The sequence below is a fragment of the Oryctolagus cuniculus genome, chromosome 1 (genome assembly GCF_051225735.1).
Source record: "Oryctolagus cuniculus isolate XC-2025 breed Fujian yellow rabbit chromosome 1, ASM5122573v1, whole genome shotgun sequence".
Classification (NCBI taxonomy): domain Eukaryota; kingdom Metazoa; phylum Chordata; class Mammalia; order Lagomorpha; family Leporidae; genus Oryctolagus; species Oryctolagus cuniculus.
In genome coordinates, this window is record NC_142867.1 from 102613502 (window position 1) to 102632463 (window position 18962).

The window sequence follows — 18962 nt, forward strand, 5'->3', positions numbered from 1 at the left end:
GTACCAACAAAGTAGCAAATTTGATTTCCTAGCAGCTGGCACAATGAGGACTTTTAAGGTGAGCTTTAATTTTATCTATAAATAAATAAGCATACCTCAGTTTGAAGTCTAAGAATCATACTAGGTACTTAAGTTAAAATATTCTTCTGATTCCTCTTGTAGACAGATCATTGTCAGATTTAAGTATTTCCTGTGTCTTCTGAACAGTGTTCCCAGTGTGTCATTTAGTTTATCTGTAAAATCAAGGTGTAGCACCTATTTTTCCAGTAGACACAGATCGCAGGTATGTGAATCAAAGTACAGGCAGTGGTAGAGATATGAAATTCCTCTGAACCTTTTTGGATCTGCTGTTACTGCTCTGTTTCCCAAAGTAAAGCATGGAAAGGTCATGCGGATGGCTCACTTTCCCCATCTGACTCCACTGGGAATTCCTCCCAGATTCTGGCAGTTGTTTTCAGTCTTGGATTACAAAGCTATTATTAGTTTTTATTTTTTTTAAATAGATATTATAGTAACTGGGTAGAAGAGAATGTTTCTTGAGCTGCTAGCTTTATGGAACTGTAAATGAATCATGACCTCTATCTCCCTAGTATTTAATCAAGAGATAACACAGCATTTCCAGTGGTCTTATCCCTTCCTAAAGATTCAAACTTCCCTCTGACAATATTTCACTTTAGCCAATATTTCACTTTATTTTTAACATGTCTTTTGTAGAATAGGTATGCTGGAAATAAATTCTTATAATTTATTCACCTTCAGTTTTGAAGGATAATTTAGCTGATATTGTATTCTAGGTTGAACATTTTTTTTTTTCCTAACAGTTTATAGATGTTCCACTCACTTCTGACTGCCAAAGTTTCTTTTTTCTTTTGCCAGTTTCTAATGAAAAGTCCACAATAATGCAAATGGTTGTTCTCCTACATATAATGCATTGTTTTACAACATGACTGTTTTCTTCATATTCATCCTGTTTGGGGTTCATGAAATTATTGAATCTATAAATTTATATCTTTGGAAAAAAACTTTAAAGGTTTTAAATAATTATTTCTTCAAATGTTTCTTCTAACCCATTCCTTCTTTCTCCTATTCCTAGGATTCCAATTATGTTTTTATTATGCATTTTGATAGTTTTCCACAAGTCTCTGATGCATTTGTCCTTTAAAAAATCTTTGGGGCTTGTGTTGTGGAGCAGCGCCTATGACACCGGCATCCCACATGAGCACCAGTTTGAGTCTCGGTTGCTTCACTTCTGATCTAGCTCCAAGATAACACACCCAGGAAAGCAGTGGAAGATGAATCAAGTACTTGGGTCCCTGTCACCCAATGGGAGACCTGAATGCCGTTCCAGGCTCCTGCCTTCAGCCTTGTCTAGCCCTGCTATTGTGGCCATCTGGGGAGTGAACCAGTGGATGGAAGATCTGTCTTTCTATTACTCTCTGTAAATCTGTGTTTCAAATAAAGAAATTTTTTTAAAAAAATCTTTGTTTTTCAGACTGCACAATTTGTATTGATGCATCTTTAAGTTCACTGAATTCTCTCACTTTCATTCTGCACAAGACATTTTAACTTACTACACTGCAGTTTTCGGTTGTAGAATTTTCAGTTGGCTCTCCTGTGTATTTTCTATTTCTCTGCTGAAATTTCCTATCTGCTCATTAATTTTAACTGACTTTCCCTTTTACCAAGTATGCATACTTAGAAAAACTGCCTTTTTTTTTTTTTTTTGTAATTCAACACATGGGTCATCTCAGGGTTGACCTTTTTCTGATTATCTTTTCTCTTTCTTCTTTATAAGTCAAGAAATTTTAGGCTGTATTCTCAACATTATGAATGCTTTGTTTTGGTGACTGCATTCTGTGTTGCTTTAGTTTTTGTTTCAGCAGGAAACTAACTTGATAGACCAAGTGACAAACTATCTCACCTGTGGTAGGCAGGAAACACTCAGTTCAACTCTTTCAGTCTCACCTTCAAGCTGCTTCAACTATATCCCATGCATGTGGAGCTCAGTGATCAGCCAGATTTGGACAGTGTCTGTACACGGAATTTGGAGCTTCTCTTCTCTGAAGTGCTTCCTTTTGAGACCTCCCCCCATCACTTTCTAATAATTGTGACTGACCCCAGAGTCTGTATTCTTATTTTTCACCCCAGAAAATTGTTGGTTTTGTCAGTTTTAGTGACCTGCATGTCATGATGTGACTGCAGACTGCTTTGAGGCTACAGCCTTGAAACTAGAGACGTCATTTTGTGCTGGTACCTCTCAGTGCCTCTCCAAAATGTACCAACTTTTGTTCACTCCTCAGAACCCTCAGAGAATAAACTGTTGTTAGCATATTTTTAACTGTAGAGTGGCCATTCTTAAGAGTTTACTCTGCCATACCAAAGGCAGAAATATCCAACACTTCATTTTTTAAAAAATACAACTTAACTTTGAAATAATTTTAGATTTCCAAAAACTTTACAAAGGTGAAATACACAGAGTCCTTGCATATTTCTCCTGAACTTTCAGTTTCCCCTAGTGTTACTATCTTATATTATCATGGCCTGTTTCTCAAAACTAAGGAATTGGTATTGGCACAGGACCATTAACTAAACTCCAGACTTCACTGAGATTTTACCAGTTTTTTCCTCCATTAATTCTATTCTGTTCTAGAAGCCAATCCAGGATCTTCTTAGTGACTGATCTGTGACAGCTTCTGTCTTTCCTGTTTTTTTTTTTGTCTTTTGACGTTGCCAGTTTTGGGGACTGGTTAAGCATCTTACACATTTCTCAATTTGGGTTCAATGGATGTTTTCCTCATAATTAAACTGGGGTTACAGGTTTGGGGGAGAAATATCACAGAAGTAAACTGCCCTTTTTATCATATTGTATCAAAGACTTCATAATATCCACAAGACCACTGGTGATGTTAACCTTGATCATTTGGTTAAAGAATCATAGTTTGAGCAAAATAATTCAAGTAAAATATGTTGTCACATTGCCAACTCTTCTTAAAAAAGGGTCCTGGAAATTCTTTGCTTAAAAATGTCATGTAGTCACCTCCCTCACACTTGAAATTACTCCCTTTCTCCTGTAACTCCAAGGAAATTAAATTAATAGAAAGTTATATTATGTACAGAAATCTGTCACAGAAAGAAGATATGCAGAGGATGATACAAATACACATTCCTTCCATATAAGCTCTTAAAACCTTGTGGTAGGCCAAAAATCCAAATGCAATTTAATGACATACTTGTCCCTTATTAGAAGATTAACAGTTCTAAAAATTTTAGTCATCGGCTCTAGAACGATGTCTGAGGAGTTTGATCAGAATGGGAAGAGATGCAGGAATGAAAAGGACCATGTGCAACCAACTCTTCAATTGTACAACAAACACTACAGTAGGGACACAGTTGTCTAAAATAGCAGTTTTGCTATGCTCACCCTGAATCCAAAAAATGCAATTAAGCAGGTTCAGGACAAGATGGCAACTATTCTGTATTCATACCTTCTCTAACTCCATCCCAGCCTTTGAAAGTCTTGGGAAGCTTCACTTCTTCAGGTCATAAATTTTCTTTTACTGTGAACAGCTCTACAGATACCAAAGACACCGATGTACAATTCAGGCAACCCACTATTTTGTGACATTAATTTTATTTGTACAATGGAAACTAATTCTTTAGAAAATTTGGGAGTATAGACCAGCTACTCAAACTTAATTAAGCTATTTTATAAAATGTGCTTTCCTGAGAGTTTACTTCAGAGTTCTGAAGAGACTGACAATACTTGAGAACTCAGTATGTAAAACACACACCTACACATTAGAGGAGGGTTATATTCGAGATGAGGTCTTGGGGATTGGACCCCTCTGCCTCTCCCTTTCCATATACCCTCAAGTTCCTGTTCCCCTAGTAGTTTCATTAAAGCCCCTTTAACAATCATTTGTCAAATGAGGGTAAATGACTCTAAGAGTTCCAAATATTTACCATTAAATTTTCATATATTTTAAGCAAAAGCTCTTTGAGAGGAAACATAAGTCACACAAGTATCTTTGTGAGGTATGTGTGTATCAAAAGATAAAATATTGGGGCCAGCACCGTGGCGCAGTAGGTTAACCCTCCTCCTGCAATGCCAACATCCCATATGGGTACCGGTTCTTGTCCCAGCTGCTCCTCTTCCAATCCAGCTCTGCCGTGGCCTGGGAAAGCAGTGGAGGATACCCCAAGTGCTTGGGCCCCTGCACCCACATGAGAAGCTCCTGGCTCCTGGCTTTCGATCAGTGTGGCTCTGGCCGTTGCGGCCATTTGGGGAGTGAACCGGCAGAAGGAAGACCTTTTCTCTCTGTCTCTCCCCCTCTCACTGTCTTTAACTCTACCTCTCAAATAAATAAATAAAATCTTTAAAAAACTGATGTAATCTGCAATCAGAATAAAATATCCTAGACATTGGCACAGCAGTTAACCCAGGTAAACATAGGCCAAGTTGTGCTTCTTACCTGAAAGTGGCCACAAAGTTCACTGTGGGCCAGCCCAAGACAAAGGATCTCATGGCATTGGTGTTGCCTTCTCCAACTTCATCCACACAGTTCGCTGTCCACATATCAGTTAATTTAATTTTGTTTTTAATCTTAAAGTTATTATTATATCTAGAAAAAGACAAAAACAGGACCTCTTGTTATTTTGTTTCTTAAATTTTAAGATAGTGTCTGCACAGTTTTCATTAACTGTGGGCAACAGATATCTTATTCATTATTTTTAACTTCAGGGCTCAGTCAAGGTAATTGTAACACAGTTGGCCACCTCTGCTCAAGAAGACTTTGAAAATTTTGTGAAACATGAAGTCCTCATCCTTAAATTTATATCAGTGAAGAGCCATAAACTAGCCATTTTGTTTTTATATGTGAATACTGCATTTGGATCAAAAATCACATTGCTCACATGTACTGAAATGTCATGGAGGCCAGAAATATGTATAATTAGTGTTAATGAAAAATTTGAAAAGTATTCCTGTTACAAAAAAGTAAGTCATTTATTACTTATAACACTTATTTTCAAAAAAATTGAGGGGGCAAACATAAAAATACATGATTTATTGAATGTTCAAAAAATGTTCATCTTAGGAGACAAGCACTGTCTAGAATTAGAAGAGTTCAGCATAAGTTATTTTCTTAAGATTTCTTTCAGGGACTGGCGCTGTGGCATAGTGGGTAAAGCTGCCATATGCAGTGCCAGCTTCCCATATGGGCACCAGTTCGAGACCTGGCTGCTCCACTTCTAATCCAGCTCTGCTATGGCCTGGGAAAGCAGTAGAAGTTGGCCCAAGCCGTTGGGTCCCTGAACCCACAAGGGAGACCAGGAAGAAACTCCTGGCTCTTGGCTTCAGACTGCTCAACCCGGCGTTGGCCAACTGGGTAGTGAACCAGCGGGTGGAAGACCCCCTCCCTCCCTCCCTCCCTCCCTCTTTCTCTGCCTCTCCATCTCTCTGTGTGTAACTCTGACTTTCAAGTAAATAAATAAGTCTTTTTAAAAAAAGATTTCTTTCAATCATTTTCCCTTATATTCTGGCAAAATTGAAAATCTGTAGCCTAAAAACAGAACCTAAACTGAAAAAAAAAGTAGGCCTGACACATTTATCCATCTCTGAGGACACAGACCAATGTTCTTTAAGCCAGCAGTGAAATTGCTTTTGGACAATTTCTACCTAATCCTCCTTAGACTTCTGATATGGAAACCACCATATCTCTTGACCTAATTGACATATTTAATGCTGCTGATGAATCTGAGAACTTAAATAGAAGACACTAAGAAGGATAAAGGAAATCTTGGGTATATCCTTACATTCACAGCCACTTATATAAACACTAAAAGCTAAAATGAAATCAAAGAGATCTTATACGGAAGTATCCCTAATATTCCTCTAATTCATGGAGTATTTAATGCTAAAACTCTTCAAAAGCATTTATAAAATGAAGGAACTATATATGTATGAAGAGTAATCTAGAGTCAAGGCTGCTACGAGGATACACTGAATTAGAGTATAATAGAAAAGTGCCTTAAGGCACAATGGCTTCTTTCTATAATTTTGTTTTAGTGTTTTTCACTGCCATGAAACTATATATTTTTTGTATGTGTGTGAAACAGACTTGATTACAGACAAAATCTGATTTTTCTCTTATACTATATATTTTTAAATTTAATTAACAATTTTTTAATTAGTTTTTAACATTCAATAGGATTTGTCAATACAATTCTAAGAACATAATGGTATTTCCTTCCTCCTTCACTCTGCTTTTCTCCCTCCTACCCTTCTGTCTTCCCCCTTTCTAGAATGTTTCTTTTTTAGTCTCTGAGATAACATGTTTTAAATTTACATTAAAAAGTTTTAATACTTCACCAAATAGGAAGTTTTATCTGGTAAGAAGCAAAATGACCCTAGTTTAGTGGGAATACGGACAACAGCTATAAAATAATAATTGAATGGAAAAATGACCACTTGACCCATATACAGTAAGTTTTAAAGTAGTCACAGATTATTAAAACTATAGTTGTATAACATTCTTAACCACTGGTTTGACAAAAGCATATAACAAAGATTTATAAAAATATATTTACAGCAATACTGATATACACAGGCATGTATTTCTTTTTTAAAAATTTTAGCTCCTACTTATAATGGAGAACATGCAATATTTATATTTCTGGGTCTAGCTTATTTCACTCAACATGATGTCTTCTCATTGCATCCATCTTGCTGAAAATGGTAGAATTTCATTTTTTTATAGCTGAATAATATTCCTTTGTGTATAAATATCAACTTTTTTTATCCATTAATCTGATGATGGATACCTCCGTTAATTCTAAATTTTGGCCACTGTGAACAGTGCTGTTATAAACATAATGATATAGGTATCTTTTTGATACCATGTGTTCATGTACTTTAGGCAAATATCCAGAGTGGGATTGCTGGATCATATGGTGATTCTATTTCGAGATTTGAAGAAATCTTCACATTGTTTTCCACAGTGGCTGCACTAATTTACCTTTCCACCAACAGTGTATTAGGTGTTCCCCTTTGTTTATATCCTCAGCAGCATTTGTTATTTTTTTTTTTTTTGACAGGCAGAATGGACAGTGAGAAAGGTCTTCTTTTTGCCGTTGGTTCACCCTCCAATGGCCGCTGAGGCTAGCACGCTGCGGCCGGTGCACCACGCTGATCCAAAGGCAGGAGCCAGGTGCTTCTCCTGGTCTCCCATGTGGGTGCAGGGCCCAAGGACTTGGGCCATCCTCCACTGCACTCCCAGGCCACAGCAGAGAGCTGGCCTAGAAGAGGGGCAACTGGGACAGAATCCGGCGCCCCAACCGGGACTAGAACCCGGTGTACCGGCACCACAGGCAGAGGATTAGCCTATTGAGCTGCGGCACTGGCTGTTAACTGTGTTTTGAATGTCAGCCATTCTGACAGGTATCAGCTTATATGTCATTGTGGTTCTGACTTGCATTTCCCTGATGGCTAGTGATTTTTTCATATATTTTTGGGTCATTTACATTTCTTCTTTTGAGAATTGTCTACTGAGGTCCTTTGCCCATTTCTTAATAGGAATGGTTGTTTTTTTGTTGTTGAGTTTCTGAAGTTGCTGATATATTTGGGATATTAATCCATTGTTGGATATATAGCTTGCAAATATTTCTTCATATTTAGCTGGATGTCTCTTCATTCTACTGACCATTTCCTTTGCTGTGCAAAAGCTTCTGAGTTTGATATAGTCTCATTTGTTGAGTTTTGCTTTTGTAGCCTGTGCTTTGGGGGTGTTGTCAAGGAAATCATCCCCTACACCAATCTCTTAAAGTGTCTCCTCTCTTTTCTTCCAGCATCGTCATAGTCTAAGGACTTAAATTTAGGTCTTTGATACATCTTGAGTTGATTTTTGTACATGGTGAGGGGTATGGATCTAATTTCATTCTTCTACATGTATACATCCAGTTTTGCCTGCACCATTTATTGAAGAGAATATCCTTACTCCACTGTATGGTCTGAACACTTCTGTCAACAATTCGTTGGCAGTATATACATGGATTCATTTCTGGGCTCTCTGTTCCATTGATCTATGTATTGGTTTTTATGCTACTATCATGCTATTTTAATTAACTTCAAAGCATACTACAAAGCTGTAATAAGTGGTATGATGCTTCCAGCTTAATTTTTCTTGATCAAGATCACTGTGGCTATTTGGGGTCTTTTGTGATTCCGTAAGAATTTTAGGATTTTTTTTTCTAATTCAGTCAGGAATGTCATTGGTATTTTGCCAGGGATTGCATTGAATCTTAGATTGCTTTAGGTAGTTTAGATATTTTAATGCTGTTGGTTATTTCAATCCATGTTAGTTTCTTAGGCTGTGTATCTTCGGTCTACAGAGAGTTTGGTGTCAGTCTCCCTGGTGATTGTGATAGTCAGGGCCTTGTTCTTGGTGCTGAGAGAGACAAGGATGGCTGTCCCCCTTCTACTGGCAAACGTGCATGATACTAGGGCCTTTGGAACCAACTGCTGTGGTTTTAGGACTGTGTGATGTGGACAGACATTTCCTCAGGTCCTGCTAGGAGAGTCCAACTGGTGCTGTGGCTTACAATACCAACAGCCCTATTCCTAGGACTAGGGGATGTGAACTGAACCTTGCTCCATTCCAACAGGGTGACTGTAAGGTATATAGGAGATTTTTCTCTGGAGGGTGTAAGTCCACAAAGATGGAATACAGGTAGGTTCTTCCCTATGTCCACCAGGTAGATCTCCATGGCATTGAGAAATTTAGAACTAATTGTTACAGTCCTAGTGTTGCAGGGAATAGTGGGATCATTACCCAGATCTCTGAGGGAGGGGGATTTTTTTTTTTTATGGGTTGCTTCTGGTATTAGCCCCTAGAAGCTAAGATGAATCCCCCTGGCTCACACAGAGTATGTGAGCGTAGTTCTGGGGCTAATGTCCCAAAACTCCCACAGCTGCAGGATGTAGGGGGATTTGCCCTTTGTTCCCACATGTCACTGACTCACTCTGATGTTTGTAGGAGCAGAACAGAGGCCTGCTGTGTAACACTTCAAAGTATGGGACTCTGCAGGAATCAGTGAGGGCAAGGAAGCAAGGGGACTCCCCTGCTCCAAGTCTGGCAGTTGCTCAGAACCCAGTCAGTCCCCCAGGATGAAATAAAAGTCAGAGGGCACTGTGGAATTCCCTCTCGTGAAAACTGCCAGCGACAGGATGCATGGCAATTTCTTCCTACCTTGACATGATAAGATGGTGGCTCACAGCTGCTTGCTGTGCCCTGTGACTGGCTACAGTGGTATCTCTGGTCTTCTCTCCTCAAAATCTTACCTATTGATGGCCAAGATTTATGTAATGTAAAACTAAAACTACAAATCTTTTCGAAGGAAGCTTCCAAATCTTTCCATATTAGTTTTCAAGCATTTCATGTTTTCTAATACATATCTATCAATATATTAGAAAGCTAAGATATCACATAGGCAAGTCCATGCTTACTGAAAAAGAGTCATTCCAATTATCTTTTCCCTAGAGCAATAAAGTGCCAAGATTACCCAAAAATTGGCTATAAGTACAAACAATGACTTTCATTTTACTAGACTAAAAATAATGACTAATATTTATTGAGAATCTACCTTGTGCCAAACATGGTTGTAAATACTTCACTCATATTACTTACTTTAATGCTCAAGTAGATAAGGAAATGGAATCACAGGTTACTTTCCCAAAAGTTAAACTTTTGAAGTAGCAGAGCTAGAATGTGAATTTTTTTTCCTGAGATAATTTATGCTCTTAACTACTATGTAACCATATAAACACCCTACAAATTGCTTTTTCTATGAACCACCTGGATGGAAGTATCTCTGAAGTTTTCTTCAGCTTTTTCACCTTTGGCCTACTTATTTTTAGTTTTTCTTCTTTCTCTAGAGCTAAAAAAGATGGGATTATTTTGCTTATTATGAAGGTAGAGGGAGAAATCTCATGAACATGTATGTACTTGAAGCGAGATGTTGTAGCATGAAAGTATTTAAGACAGTATTCCAGGTGCCATCACTGTGGTATAGCAGGTAAAGCTGCCGCCTGCAGTGCTGGCATCCCATATGGGTGCCAGTTTGAGTCTCTGCTGCTCCACTTCTTTTTTTTGACAGATAGTTAGACAGTGAGAGAGTCAGAGAGAAAGGTCTTCCTTCAGTTGGTTCACCCCCCAAATGGCTGCTATGGCCGGTGGGCTGCACCGATCCGAAGCCAGGAGCCAGGTGCTTCCTCCTGGTCTCCCATGAGGGTGCAGGGGCCAAAGCACTTGGGCCATCCTCCACTGCCTTCCCGGGCCACAGCAGAGAGCTGGACTGGAAGAGGGGCAACCAGCACTAGAACCCAGCGCCCATATGGGATGCCAGCTCTGCAGGCGGAGGATTAACCAAGTGAGCCATGGTGCCAGCCCCAGCTGCTCTCTGCTATGGCCTGGGAAAGCAGCGGAAGATGGCCCAAGTCCTTGGGTCCCTGCAGCCACATGGGAGACTCAGAAGCAGCTCCTGGCTCCTGGCTTCAGATCAGTGCAGCTCTGGCAGTTGCGGCCATTTGGGGAGTGAACCAGAGGAAGCCTTTCTTCTCTCTCTCTCTCTCTCTCTCTCTCTCTCTCTAATTCTCTGTAATTCTGCTTTTCAAATAGATAGTAAATTTTTTAAAAAAAGAAAGACCAAGTATTTCACTGAATCTTTATATTAAAATGACACAGAGGGACATTTTTCCTAGTGGTTAAGATACTGCTTTGGACCTTGCTATCCCATATTGGAGTGCTGAGGAATTCCCAGTTCCTAGCTTTGACCCAAGCTCAGCCTTGCCTGTTGTGGCCATTTAGTGGAGCAAACCAGTGGATGATAGCTTGTCCTCTCTCTCTTTCACTGTCTCTCTCTCTCTCAAATAAAGGAATAAAAATTTAAAAAAACCACTGGGATATTAGTATACTTGTGATACTTTCAATATCTAATAGTACTGGACTATAGGAATTTTTAAAAACATGAGTCTAATGTAAACTGGCTCCAATAGTATTACTATTATTAATTCCAATGATATTAGACCAATAGAAATTAAATGTGAATCTAATATGAACTGGCTAAATAAGACAACAACCATCCAAAACAATTCTTTATTTCTAAAATGTAGTCTGTTACTACAAATTTATGAAGATGACAGATCTGTTTTGCTATCCTATCCTCCAGTCTTTATATTGGAAGTAATGCTTGTGAATTATTTAAATACACAGAATTCTAGGGAGATTTTCTACCTATTCTAAGATGAAGATGTGTTATTAAGTAAATTTAAGGGTACTGATAAGTATCTGATGGTAATTCTAGTGATGATGAATTCATATTTCTTTTTTTTTTTTTTTTTGACAGGCAGAGTGGACAGTGAGAGAGAGAGTGAGAGAGAAAGGTCTTCCTTTGCCGTTGGTTCACCCTCCAATGGCCGCCGTGGCCGGCGCCCTGCAGCCAGCGCATTGCGCTGACCTGAAGGCAGGAGCCAGGTGCTTCTCCTGGTCTCCCATGGGGTGCAGGGCCCAAGCACTTGGGCCATCCTCCACTGCACTCCCTGGCCACAGCAGAGAGCTGGCCTGGAAGAGGGGCAACCGGGACAGAATCCAGTGCCCTGACTGGGACTAGAACCCGGTGTGCTGGCGCCACAAGGCGGAGGATTAGCCTACTGAGCCACGGCACCGGCCCATAATATATTTCACTGAAACAGAGCTAGCTATTGTTTACTGTTTGCTTAGGATATTAATATGAGAACAGTGATGGTGAATACAGTCATTCCTTTCTGAAAATCCCCTATGGGTGCTTTATGGCTATGAACAGAATATTAACTCCTTCTACATGCTTGTGAAACAGACCCTGTTTTTAAAAATGAAAAGCAGTAATTTTATTGGAGAATAATTTGGTATTTATCACTCTAATGAATATCAAAAATAATCTCTAAGACCACATTTGGTTTTAATACTTTTTTCTAATTTAGTATTGGAAAAAATGACAATATACTAAAAAACATTCAGCAAACAGTATCAACATCCAGCACAAAATGGAACAAATATGTTCGCCAACAAAAGAAAGCTTTAAAATTCTATTATTATACTTACTAAAATTAATTTGATGTGTTATGTGGCATCTGGTCAATTATTTATTCCCCTTGAGATTTTTTTTAACATTTATTTATTTGAAAGGCTGAGTGACAGAGAGGGAAAGACAAAGAGAATGGATCATTAAGTGGAGCAGCCAAGACTTGAACCAGCACTCTGATATGGGATGCCAACATCGCAGGTGTTGGCTTAACCTGCTTCACAATGTTACCCACCTCACCCTCCCTACCCTCCTGAGATTATTTCTGTAGAAATAATTTCTATGGAAATTATTTAGAATTATAATTCTACATGATAAATATAATTATATTATATACATAACTAATAAATATGATTATGTAGAAATATTCCTGTAGAAAGACAGAAAGCAGGTTTCCAAAGGAAGCTTGATGATGAGCTGACGAAACATGGAAACTAAGGTTTCACTTTGTCCCCTGTGGCTAGTACGAAGACTAAGCACCAGTCTCAGATTATTTCAATAAACTCAATGATCCAGGGTAGCACCCAATCCTTCATCTAGGGATTAGGAGTGGGTACAGTGGCATTGTGGGGAGCTACTGCCTTTGGGTTGCTATTTATTTCAGAAAAAATTCTTTTAAGCTCAGAAGGATCTGTGAATGTCTACTGTAAGAAGGATTGTATAAAAAATTTCCTGGCCGGCGCCGCGGCTCACTAGGCTAATCCTCCGCCTAGCGGCGCCGGCACACCGGGTTCTAGTCCCGGTCGGGGCGCCGGATTCTGTCCCGGTTGCCCCTCTTCCAGGCCAGCCCTCTGCTGTGGCCAGGGAGTGCAGTGGAGGATGGCCCAGGTGCTTGGGCCCTGCACCCCATGGGAGACCAGGAGAACCACCTGGCTCCTGGCTCCTGCCATCGGATCAGCGCGGTGCGCCGGCCGCAGCGCGCCAGCCGCGGCGGCCATTGGAGGGTGAACCAACGGCAAAAGGAAGACCTTTCTCTCTGTCTCTCTCTCTCACTGTCCACTCTGCCTGTCAAAAAAAAAAAAAATTTTCCTGAAAAAATAGTATCCAAATTTTTTGCAAGTGGCAAGATTGAATAATCATCTCCTCAAATATCTATGGTCTATCTTAAGGCTCTTGCCTTTATGGCAAAAAATTATAACACTCACATTTTTAAATATTTCTAATGGATATATAAAACACTTAAAAATAATCTTCCATGAACCAAGTTTAACAGCATTTAAATCAATTGTATATAGTTCGTTTTGTCACTGCATTGAAACACTTAAGTGGACCCTAAGGGTATTTCAAAGCAGTATATGGTGACAGGTGGGGGAGGCACTGTTAACCCTATGTGTGAAAGAGAAAGTCAAAAAGTCAGTTATAGAAGTAGATGATGTGCAGGACCCTCTGTCCTCAATCAGTTATATTATGAGACTTAACTGTAAAACTAGTTCCCAGTTTTTTTGTTTGCATGCCTGTGTGTGCAAATTGTTGAAATCTTTACTTAGTACAGAGTTGGTCTTCTGTTTACAAGTTAACTGAAAATGAATCTTAATGGAGAATGGGACTGAGAAGGGGAGACGGAGAAGGAAGAGCCGTGGAGTGTGGGTGGGAGGGTGGATACAGTGGAAAGAATAACTATATTCCTAAAGTTGTACTGTATGAAATTTGTATTCCGAAAGAAAGAAAGAAAGAAAGAAAGAAAGAAAGAAAGAAAGAAAGAAAGAAAGAAAGTAAGTAAGTTAGTTAATGACGGGCACAGATTTTGCCCATCTTTCTGAAAGTAGAAGTTTTTTAAAAAAGATTTATTTGTTGATTTGAAAGGCAGAGTTACAGAGAGGCAGAGAGAGGGAGGGAGGGAGAGAGAGGGAGGGAGAGAAGGAAGGGGGGAGGGGGGAGAGGGGGAGAGAGAGAGAAGGAAGGAAGGAAGGGAGGGAGGGAGGGAGGGAGGGAGGTCTTTCACTCCCTAGATGGCCACAATGACCACTGATCCGAAGCCAGGAGTCAGGAGCTTCTTCTGGGTCTCCCAAGAAGGTGCAGGGGCCTAATCACTTGGGCCATCCTCTACTGCTTTCCCAGAAGCAGTGGAAGATGGTCCAAGTGCTTGGGCCCCTGCTCCCACATGGGAACCTCAAGGAAGCTCCTGGCTCCTGGCTCCTGGCTTTTGATCGGTGCAGCTCCAGCCATTGCAGCCATTTGAGCAGTGAACCGGCAGATGGAAGACCTTTCTTTCTCTCTCTGCCTCTGCCCCTCTGTAATTCTGCCTTTCAAATAAATAAATCTTTTTAAAAGAGATTTACCATGAAAGACACTGTATTTAAAAAAACAAACTACAACAACCAAAACCAAGTAAATTGTCTTTAAGGTTCTAAGGTTCAAGAATTTGGTTATAAGTTTTTGTTGCTGCTTATCTACTTCCAGGCTGAGCACTGAGGTAGGCATCTAACAAGCACAATGTGATCAAGTAGAAAGGGCCAGACATTGGAATTAAGGCCTACAATCAAACCTAGCTCTGATCCATATGAAATATCTACTGAGCTTCAACATTCAATATGTTAAACAGTTCTTATTTTGAAGAATTATTAGGAAAATTAAACATTTGTGATTCTCTTATTATAATACCTATCACACAGAACTCATTTAATAATTTTGAAATAAAGGAATTATGCCAGCACCGCGGCTCACTAGGCTAATCCTCCGCCTGCGGCGCCGGCACACCGGGTTCTAGTCCCGGTCGGGGTGCTGGATTCTGTCCCAGTTGCCCCTCTTCCAGGACAGCTCTCTGCTGTGGCCAGGGAGTGCAGTGCAGGATGGCCCAAGTGCTTGGGTCCTGCACCCCATGGGAGACCAGGAGAAGCACCTGGCTTCTGCCTTCGGATCAGCGCGGTGCGCTGGCCGCAGCGCGCCGGCCGTGGCGGCCATTGGAGGGTGAACCAACGGCAAAGGAAGACCTTTCTCTCTGTCTCTCTCACTGTCCACTCTGCCTGTCAAAAAAAAAAAAAAAAAAAAAAAAAAAAAAAAAAAAGAAAGAAAGAAAGAAAGAAAGGATAACTAATCATTATTTTAATAAAATTAAAAAATTAAAAACAACTATTTGCTGTTCTATTAACAGCCTCCTTGGTTACAGCCTCAAATGGACCCAGTGCAATGGATTTATGGAGAAACTTTTATTTCTCTGCATGCCTCAAAACACCAAATCCACTTCCAAAACTACATTCATAGGCACTGCTTCTATTCAAAACACATTTTGAAAGTTATCTTTAGCTTCAATTTTAAAAGAATATTTGAACAGTTCACTAATCATTCTATAACATTTCTTACTGAGTATTTGGAGCCTTTTGCTCATCCAAAAGAAAGATTAGTGGTGGAAAAAACCATAGTAGAAGAATCTTCAATGAAATACAGAAGAAAATAATTATACAATATAGACAGCACACTACATTTTTGTAAAAGAACAGACTTTGAAATAAGAGAGATCTGGAGCCAGCGCTGTGGCACAGTAGGTTAATCCTCTGCCTGTGGTGGCGACATCCCATACGGGTGCCAGTTTTAGTCCAGGCTGCTCCTCTTCCGATCCAGCTCTCTGCTATGGCCTAGCAAAGCAGGGAATATGGCCCAAGTCCTTGTGCCCCTATACCCGCATGGGAGACCCGGAAGAAGGTCCTGGCTCCTGGCTTCAGATCGGCCTTGCTCTGTCCATTAAGGCCATTTGAGAAGTGAATCAGCAGATGGAAGACCTCTCTGTCTCTTTCACTGTCTGTAACTTTACTTCTCAATAAATAAATAAAATCTTTAAAAAAAAATAAAGAAATAAGAGATCTATAAGTAAATTGTGGGACAACTAATTACCTTAGTGATCTTGGAAAAGTCATTTCTTATCAATTTCTTTTATAACATGAGAAAATTTAGTATATCATACACTGTTGTAAAGATTAAATTGATTAGAATAATACCTCATATACAATAAGTTCCAAAAATAGGGCCAGTGTTCTGGCACAGCGGGTAAAGTCACTACCTTCAGTGCCCGCATCCCGTATCGGTGCTGGTTTGAGACTTTACCGCTCTACTTCTAATCTAGCTCCCTGCTAATGGCCTAGGAAAGCAGCAGAGGATGGCTCAAGTACTTTGGGCCCCTGGCTGTGGAGATCCATAATAAGTTCCTGACTCCTGGCTTGAGCCTGGCCCAGCTTCAGCCATTGCTGCCATCTGAACCAGCAGATGGAAGATCTCTGTCTCTTCCTCTCTCTGCATAACTTTTTCAAATAAATGAATCTTTTTAAAAAAAGATTCAAATAAATTTTTGTTTTTTAGTGTTGTTATTATCAGAGTATTCCATAAAATCATTACTTAGGCCTGCCCATGTATTATGACATACTATAACTTAAGAGTGTTAGCCATAGAAAAAAATGTTTATTATTCTTTAGTGACTAAAAATCTCCTTGATGAGAATCAATTTGTTAAAATACTAATAGCTTTCATGTCATTTTATAAATAAGGATGGAGGATGGAACAAACAGTAGCCATCAGCTTCTTGGTTGGTGTAAACCATATTGGTATTCAGTGTTGGGCACTACATAAATCTTACTGGGTAGCTCTTATGCTCTGAATACATAAGTTCTTCAAAAAGTTCATGGAAAATATATGTTTGAAATGCATTAATTTCAAAATTTTTTGCAACAAGACAAACAACTTTTAATTTCATTTTTATGAACTGTTTGAAGTATGCTCAGATGTCTGATTCCTTCCATTTTTTTTAAGATTTATTTATTTATTTGAAAGGCAGAGTTACAAAGAGGCAGAGGCAGAGGCAGAGGGAGAGGAAGAGAGAGGGAGGGAGGGAGAGAAGGAGGGAGGGAGGGAGGGAGAGAGGGAGGGAGAGAGGGAGGGAGGGAGGGAGGGAGAGAGAGGGAGAGAGGGAGGGAGGGAGGGAGGGAGGGAGAGAGAGAAAATCTTCCATCCGATGGTTCACTCCCCAGATGGCCACAAAGGCCGGAGCTGCACTGATCTGAAGCCAAGAGCTTCCTCTGGGTCTCCCACGAGGGTGCAGGGGCCCAATAACTTGGGCTATCCTCTACTGATTTCCCAGGCCACAGCAGAGAGCTGGACTGGAAGTGGAGCAGCCTGGACAAGAACCGGCACCCATATGGAATGCCGGCACTGCAGGCAGTGGCTTTACCCACTACACCACAGCACAGGCCCCTGTATACTTCTAACTCCTTTCAGCAGATAAAGCCCTTACTATCTCTCATGAGGATTCCTACAATAACCTACTGTGTAGTCTTTTTGCGTCCACTCATTCTTATCCTCCAATCTACTACTGACCATGAGAAGAGTGGTATTTCAAAACTACCAACCACCTAAGCCATGCCCCTACTTAAAATCCTTCAGAATAAAGGTCAAACTCCTTACCACAGCCTCAGAAGTATGAGTCTCTAAGATGACCTGCAATGTACCCTGCTTCCTGGTATTCACACCCACGTGTAGTTCCCCTCCATACTGCACCAAGGTTGGTCTGTGTGGCCAACAGTATAGGTGAGAAAGGATGGTACCTTATATCACTTCCCCAATTAGGTTAAAAAAAAGACTGTGGGGGACAGCACTATGGATGGTAGACCTTTCTATCTCTCCCTCTCTGTCCGTAATTCTGCCTCTCAATTAAATAAAAATCTTTAAAAAAAAAAAAAGACCGTGACTTTGGTTTTGGGTATTCTCTCCACTGCCAGTACTCTGTCTCACCCTCTGAGATCTCATAATGTAAAGGAGGCAAACGACGATTTGTGGGCAGTCCTGTGGAGAGACCCGCATAAAGACAAACTGCAGCCCCTGGCACACAGCTGCTGGGGAACTAGGGCTGCCAGCATCCACATGAGTCAGCTTGGAAGCAGTTTCTCCAGCTCCAGCTGAGCCTTGTGAGGACTGATACCTTACAAGAGTCTTTGAGGGAGAACCCAGCTAAACACCCCTGGACTCTTGACTCACAGAAATGGTATGAGATGTTTAGTTTTAAAGTGTGATCGCTTCTCAGCCGTCTGGCTGAGACCAAATGTAGAGTTCTAAAGTGTTATGTTTTGGGGTAATTTGTTACATGGCAATGAATAATACAGCTTACAAATATCCTGATAACCTAATCCTTGTCTACTTCTCTAACTTAAATTCATAGCACTCTCCTGCCCATTATACTGCAGTTCCATGAGATTTTAACTCTTCCATTGGCTCACTTTCCCTGCCACATCTCTATCTGCTTTCCCTTATACCTAGAACGCTCATCCTCTCCGTATCTGAAAAGCTAGTTGCTTTATATCTTTTAATGATTTCTTTCCTCCTGATAGCACTTACCTAGCATATGCCTCATCTTTTACTTCACTTAGCCTCCATTTTCTTCACAATACTAATCCCAGCCTGCTCTGGCCCCTACCATAACACTGTAAGCCCCCAGAGAATAGGGACTACACCCACTATAATCTCCACTGTATCTCCTGCATTTGTTCACGGCACAGCACAGAAGAGGAAGTAAATAAATACTTGTCAAGTGAATAAACAATTTGAAACTTTTTTTTTGCAAAAACAAAAACCTCAGACATTAACTACAGTAACAGACATTCTCACAGTAAGTGTTGAGTAAAATCAGTATCTTCATTAGGGGAAATGCAATTTTACAATTATGATCAGGAAAGAGTGGAAAGTATACTTACTTGATTTTGGCCACAACAAAGAGATCATTGAACAGGAAAAGATGCCGCTCCTGCCTTTGTAGACCCCTTTTGAGTTCTACTCGGCCGTCAATCAGCAGAGTCCTGCTAGAGCTCGCAAATGATGACAGGAATGCACATGTGTCCACGCTTGCAGAAGGGCTTTCCCTGTAACACATC

General features: G+C 40.2%; 1 protein-coding gene across 8 annotated transcripts in view; it reads right to left on the reverse strand.

The window, feature by feature from the left end:
* ARHGAP20 (Rho GTPase activating protein 20) overlaps positions 1–18962 on the reverse strand; it is a 133993-nt gene that overhangs the window by 38394 nt on the left and 76637 nt on the right. For 7 of the 8 annotated variants that reach the window (XM_070077928.2, XM_051849486.3, XM_051849467.2 and 4 more), the window contains exons 3-4: positions 18786–18950; positions 4473–4622 (exon numbers count right to left, since the gene is read on the reverse strand). In XM_070077928.2, the coding sequence (XP_069934029.1) occupies positions 4473–4622; positions 18786–18950 (315 nt within the window). Of the gene's footprint in view, positions 1–95; positions 203–4472; positions 4623–18785; positions 18951–18962 lie in introns of those variants that run through there. The other variant, XM_051849504.3, reaches the window with a different exon arrangement.